The sequence below is a fragment of the Rhinopithecus bieti genome, unplaced genomic scaffold (assembly GCF_001698545.2).
Source record: "Rhinopithecus bieti isolate Rb0 unplaced genomic scaffold, ASM169854v2 scaffold_2254, whole genome shotgun sequence".
NCBI classification, from domain to species: Eukaryota; Metazoa; Chordata; class Mammalia; order Primates; family Cercopithecidae; genus Rhinopithecus; species Rhinopithecus bieti.
Genome location: NW_016803982.1, coordinates 290,792 through 297,042, shown reverse-complemented (window position 1 = coordinate 297,042; position 6,251 = coordinate 290,792). Strand labels below are relative to the sequence as shown.

Below are 6,251 nucleotides of genomic sequence, written 5' to 3'. Positions count from 1 at the left end.
TTTTTTTTTTTTTTTTTTTTTTTTTTTGGTGGGGGGATGCGTTTCTGTGATCTGGCCCTTCCACTTATTATTGCTATTATTGACCTTAAAAGTATAGAAGAGAAGAATATAGACAAAGCCTCTATTTTTGAAGGCTTGCTGTAATCCAGAATTGAAGTCAATTCGTTGTTGAATTTTCCTCTTAAAATCATCCTCATAATGTAGCAGAATCTTGCTCCTTTTCACTTTATACTTGAAACCCCTTTAATTCTCAGGAGAACAAGAGCACCTGGTAGATTTTATTCAGTATCAGCAAAGACTGAATAGCAGGAAAATGATGTTAAGACTTTTTTTGTATCAAAAGGATTAAAATACATGAGCCCAAGATAGCAACATAATTGCAATACTTTGTCTTGACTATGTTTTATTTACAATCTATTTTAATATTTGTGTTTTAATATTCAATTCACCAATCAAATAATGTTCTAAAACTATAGTAGATAGCTTTTGTCTGAAGGTACAATTATCAGAAGTTTTCTGCTTTTCATATAGGGAAGCTGATGTACAGAATCTTGTGTAATATTATCTGGTTTTTGTTGTTTGTCCTGGGGGCAAAGTGCTAGATAATGAGGAAAGAATATATGTTGACAAATTATTCTTCAGAAATGTATATTAAAATTCCATTGTATGACAATGCTATTAATTTTTGTAGGAATTACTCTTCAAATCTTAAAAACCAGACTATCTACTAATTCACCATCTTCTCAATATTTGACTCATATTCAACAACTAAATATGCGTGCGGTTTAAGGGGCCTGTTCTTTGTAAATTATTTGGAGCATAGATTTTTTCCTTTTTATGACAACAAGGCTGCTGTAGGGATGCCTTTATCATAGGGCAGCTCTTTCCATTAGATTCTAGTTTAGAGATTCTTATTATCAGCCTTGAATGGGTGGTGTTATTGTTAGAGCTTAATATTAAACATGTCTTGATTTACATAAATAATTACCATTAAAACTATCAATCACCTCAAGGCCAGGTGCTGTGACTCACGTCTGTAATTCCAACATTTTGGGAGGCTGAGGTGGGTGGATCAGTTGAGCTCAGGAGTTGGAGACCAGCCTGGGCAACATGGTAAAACCCCATCTCTACTAAAAAAATACAAAAATTAGCCAGGCATGGTGGCATATGGTTGTTGACCCAGCCACTCAGGAGACTGAGGCACAAGAATCGCTTGAACCCAGGAAGCGGAGGTTGCAGTGAGCTGGGATTGCGCCACTCCACAACAGTCTGGGTGACAGAGCCAGACTCTGTCAAAACAAAACAAAAAACAAAACAAAACAAAACAAACAAAACCCTCAAAAAACAAAACAACAACAACAACAACAAAACTATTACCTCAAAATCTTTAAATAGTAGTTCACACTGGAAAATAGCAACCAATGTTTTAACATGGAAATAATTGTGTGTTTATGTGTATATGTTTGCTTTTAAAATTTTGCACTTTTAGACAAATTATTATTTTCTTCCTTGTCATAAAGAAATTTCATTTTGATCATCATTCCTCTAAAAGAATTTTTTATGATTTTATCAGCGTGGTACTTACAAAGAGCATGTCCCCCTTTAGACAAATTATTTTAGGCAGCCAAGTTTAGTTTATTTGGGTTTCATGCTGTAAATTATGCTAATTTATGAAGGTTACTTGTTGGATGCTTATAGTATTCATATAATATTTAAATGCAAAAGAGAATATTCATATAAAGTGTTATCAATTAAATTTTATTCAACCTGATAATGTTTTCTGTGATACATGACCATCTTAGGTGTATAACTAATTTTGCATTACCATTTATGAATGATATAGTTGTGCTCTTTTTAAAGTGTATATGCAATTAGTAGTGGTTATATTCATTTCATGAAATCTCTTTGAAGGTTCTTTGTTTTAGGAGTGTAAGTAATTTTCAATTATAATATATTCATATATTTTTAAATCTCATTTCCATATGAAGGTAAAGATAGGGTCATTCTTAGAAGGAAATAACTCTATTCAGAAGGATGCAGTCAAAAGCTAGGAATTCACTTGTTATTCCTCTATAGTTGTTAGGACAGGAGCACTAATCTGGCCAACTAACCTTTAAAAGAACATGCAAAGTCAAAGATGTCAGGTTGTATCAGTAAATATTCACCGCCAAAGTTTGTATATTAAAGACTGGGACTTTTGAAGATGCTCCTGGGACTTAGTGTACTGTAACATCTATTAATCCCTGATACCTTAGGTGACTTGTCATAGAAGTGCTACATTTACAAGTAGTATGCAAGGAGGCCCAAGAGGACAAATTCAGTTAAAGGTCAAGAAAGCAATTAACGTTCTCTACTTTTCCCTAAAGAAGTTCCACAGCAAGTGTTGCCCTCCCCCTGCACCCCAGTCTTAGCAAGGCAAGTGCATATAGTGAAATAGAAGTTAAAGTTCAAATAAAACATGTTACCAATATTATTTGGTTCTTAGAGCTCTTCCTGAATATGAATGCATACAGTTGTTTAAGGTGAAGTACAGTGAAAAATATTAGAAGAGACGGCTCTTGCTGAAAAATACCAAATTTCTATTTCTTTGTTTCCCCTGCATCTCTGTCAAGGGTCAATGTTTGCAGTAGTGGTAGAGGTGGGTGGTAGGCTGGGCCCTTCCTGTGGGTATGGTTAAATTGGAGTTGTTTTGAGGAGTACATGATTCTGTTTGTGTTCTAAGCAGCACACACACACACACACACACACACACACACACACACACGCATGCACCCCAACCCTCTATTTTCTAGTCCTTCAAATTTTGAAAACTCTTATGTTCACTCAGATTTTTTCTTTTTGATGAACGTGTTGAACTCCCCAAAACTGTCCTTACAAGGTGAGTTTCAAGATTTCTGACCTCTCAGTTGCTACGATTTCTCAGTGTTCTTCTAAAGTGGGCCTTCCCTAACTGGATGTACAAGTATAATCTGACTGGTGTAAAATAAAGCCTCTACCTCCCTGATTTTGGAAATTATATTTTTAATGTGGGCTAGGTGCACCAATTTTTTGATGGTCATATTAAACTTTTGACTCATATTGAGCTTGTGGCCAAGTAAATGTATCTATCTGTCCCCACCCCCTACACAGTGCTGCTAAACTCAGGCTGAATACAGTCTTTAGACTTATCTTTGTTAGATTTCACATTGTTAAGGCCAATTCATTGTTATAACTCAAGAAATTTTCCAACACATTTAGTTTTCTATTATACTTGTTGTCGCCATCACATTTATATATTCTGAAAATTTTATAATACTTGTAATGTCATCAGTTAGTCAAACCATTGACAAAACTGTTCATGAAGGCAAAGCTGAGAACACACCATTTATTAGAAATGTCTATCCAAGTGGGCTCCAGAGCCAAGAGCCTTGGGAGTACTGTGGAAAAGCACTTTCATCCAGTCCAACAATTCTTCATAGGGATGCCGTGAGATACCACATGTTTGTGTCGGTGGATTTCCAGTTTTTCCAAGGACAGGGACCGTGTCTCTTTGGCTAGCTACTATACTCCATCACTCAGCACCGTGCCTGGGACATAGAACAACTAGGACTGCACTGGGTGGCCAATATGAAGAGCTGAGTTCTTGTATTCCATCACCAATCTTTCTCTTAATCTATATGAACTGATTGGTGGCTCTTAAAATACATTGCTTTAAAAAAGTGCATCCATTATTATTTGTTGCATGTAGCATTGCAGAAGTAGATAGTGGTGATTTCAACTCCCATAAAAATAATAGAGATGTTGCCACCCTGATGAATGGCAATATTAGCTTACATTATGAGTCATTTTCAAATAGTTTACCTTTATTATTTCTCACCTAAAGTCAATTCAAAAGCTCCTCAGACTAAGCAGAAATGCTGTATTTCCGTCAAATTCTTTTCTCTTTTCTTAGATTTACTTATACAACCATTACCTTTTTCTTTTCCTTTCAGAGACCAGAGAAGACTATGATGACAAGCAGGTGGTCACAGAGATCATGGCAAGATGTTTTATTCCGACTTCGATAACAACTACTTCCTGGGAAAGTTTTCGTTTTATTGGTCATGAGATTCGAATTACTGAGGCCATGGATTGTTATGGTGCTGTTGTTTGGCCATCGGTATAATTTCATACAGATTTTGTTACATTCCAATTATTTTTCCAGTCAGTTTTGTTCATTATTATGTTCTATTTGGAAGAGCAAAACAGGTTCTATATTCCTTCTTTGTGACCTCAAATAATAGTATGTTTTAGAAATCATGTGACTGGGAAATTACTTCTCCCAATTAACTCTATAATTCTGTTTTTTTTTTCTCTTTCTTTCTTTCTCTCTCTCTCTCTCTCTCTTTCTCTCTCTCTCTCTCTCTTTCTTTCTTTCTTTCTTTCTTTTTTTTTTTTGAGACAGAGTCTTGCTCTGTCACCCAGCCTGGAGTACGGTGGCATGGTCTCAGCTCACTGCAACCTCTGCCTCCTGGGTTTAAACTATTCTTCTGCTGCAGCCTCCTGAGTAGCTGGGAGTATGGGCGTGCACCACCACGCCAAGCTGATTTTTGTAATTTTAGTAGGAATGGGGTTTCACCATGTTGGCCAGGCTGATTTCGAACTCCTTGCCTCAAGTAATTCGTCCACCTCCGCCTCCCAAGGTACTGGGATTACAGGCATGAGCCACCACCCTGGACCTCAATTTTTTTTTTTTTTTGAGACGAAGTCTCACTCTTGTCCCTGAGGCTGGAGTGCAATGGCATGATCTCGGCTCACTGCAACCTCTGCCTCCCAGGTTCCAATGATTCTCTTGCCTCAGCCTCCCAAGTAGCTGGGATTACAGGTGCCTGCCACCATGCCCAGCTAATTTTTGTATTTTAGTAGAGATGGGGTTTCACCATGCTGGCCAGGCTGGTCTGGAACTCCTGACCTCAGATGATCCACCTGCCTTGGCCTCCCAAAGTGCTGGGATTACAGGTGTGAGCCACTGTGCCTGGCCACAGGGCCTCAACTAATTGTATTTCTGACTTTATTAAAATTTGTAGGATTAATACAGGGTGTTTACTACTTTACTGTTTAGAGTGGTAAACACTTTCATTTCCCCTTTTATTAGTTCCATTTGAGTTAAACAATTGCAATGAAATCTTTATGAGTCTCACATGTAGAATGTCCTCAAAGACCCTCAATCCTTTACCAACTGTCCCGTGAAGAGTAGTGGACCCACCACCCCACCTGCCCCGATCCCACACACTACTTGGAAATGACTAGGATTATCAGAAGTTGCTTCCTTTAAAAATGATCAAACCTAAGCAACTGAATTCCACTGTTTTAGTTCTCTCTCTTTTCCTCTCAGTAATCCCTAAGGAATTTTTCTAGCAGAAATGTTGAACCTCTCAGAGGATGCACTTTTGTTGACATTTCTCGGAGTGATGTACAGGTACACACATGAGTACTCTCACATACTCATATGTGCACACATACATATCATAGCATTAGCAACATATTTATCCAATAAAGTTTAATTTTACTTTCTGTTATTACTTGCCAAGCATCCCTGTTTTCTTTTTTCTAACTTTCATAGGCCCTTGTTCTATGCTATTTCCTGGAAACAAATGCAAAGCAGTATAATATGGTTGACAAAAACGTGATTGAAATTGGAGCTGGAACAGGACTAGTCTCCATTGTGGCAAGTTTACTTGGTAAGCAGATATTTCTGATTGAAAAGAGGGAGTGTCAGAGAATCTGATGATCAAATATCATTAGTTGTTTTACTATCCAGTGTACTATGACCTGCACCTATCTGTGACTCTTTAATTGTTTGAATGGGCTTCATCTAGAAACTACAGATTGTAAAGTCTCCTTACTGGTTTCTTTCATAGTTTTCTGCATTAAGTTGTGTTAATTCTTCTTGTGGAATACCGTCACAAGTCTCAGATGAGGTGTTCTGACTAAGTGGTGCATGGAAGCATTCTGGTTGCAAGAGGAGAAATGTGAAATACGAGGCAGAGGCAGATTCTATTGCTGCTGATTCAGACGCACTTTAAATTTTAGCACCATTTCAGTGTTCCCACGTAGCTGTAGATTCTTTTTGAGTTTTGAAGTGCTATGCTTTTATGAAAAAGCACCTGTTAGAATAGGGAGAGAGTATTAGAAATCACATAAAATCACACGTCTGCTTCTCTTTTAGGTGTTTGTCCTTGAATTTGTTTTCTCAGTTCATCTCCATTCTTTTTTTTTTTTTTTTTTTTTTT

General features: G+C 37.2%; 1 protein-coding gene across 1 annotated transcript in view; it reads left to right on the top strand.

The window, feature by feature from the left end:
- Positions 1-6,251, top strand: part of LOC108521476 (putative methyltransferase-like protein 21E pseudogene) — an 18,618-nt gene that overhangs the window by 9,360 nt on the left and 3,007 nt on the right. Inside the window, exons 4-5 of the mRNA XM_017861336.1 lie at positions 3,972-4,138; positions 5,582-5,699. Of these exons, the coding sequence (XP_017716825.1) occupies positions 3,972-4,138; positions 5,582-5,699 (285 nt within the window). The remainder of the gene's footprint in view (positions 1-3,971; positions 4,139-5,581; positions 5,700-6,251) is intronic.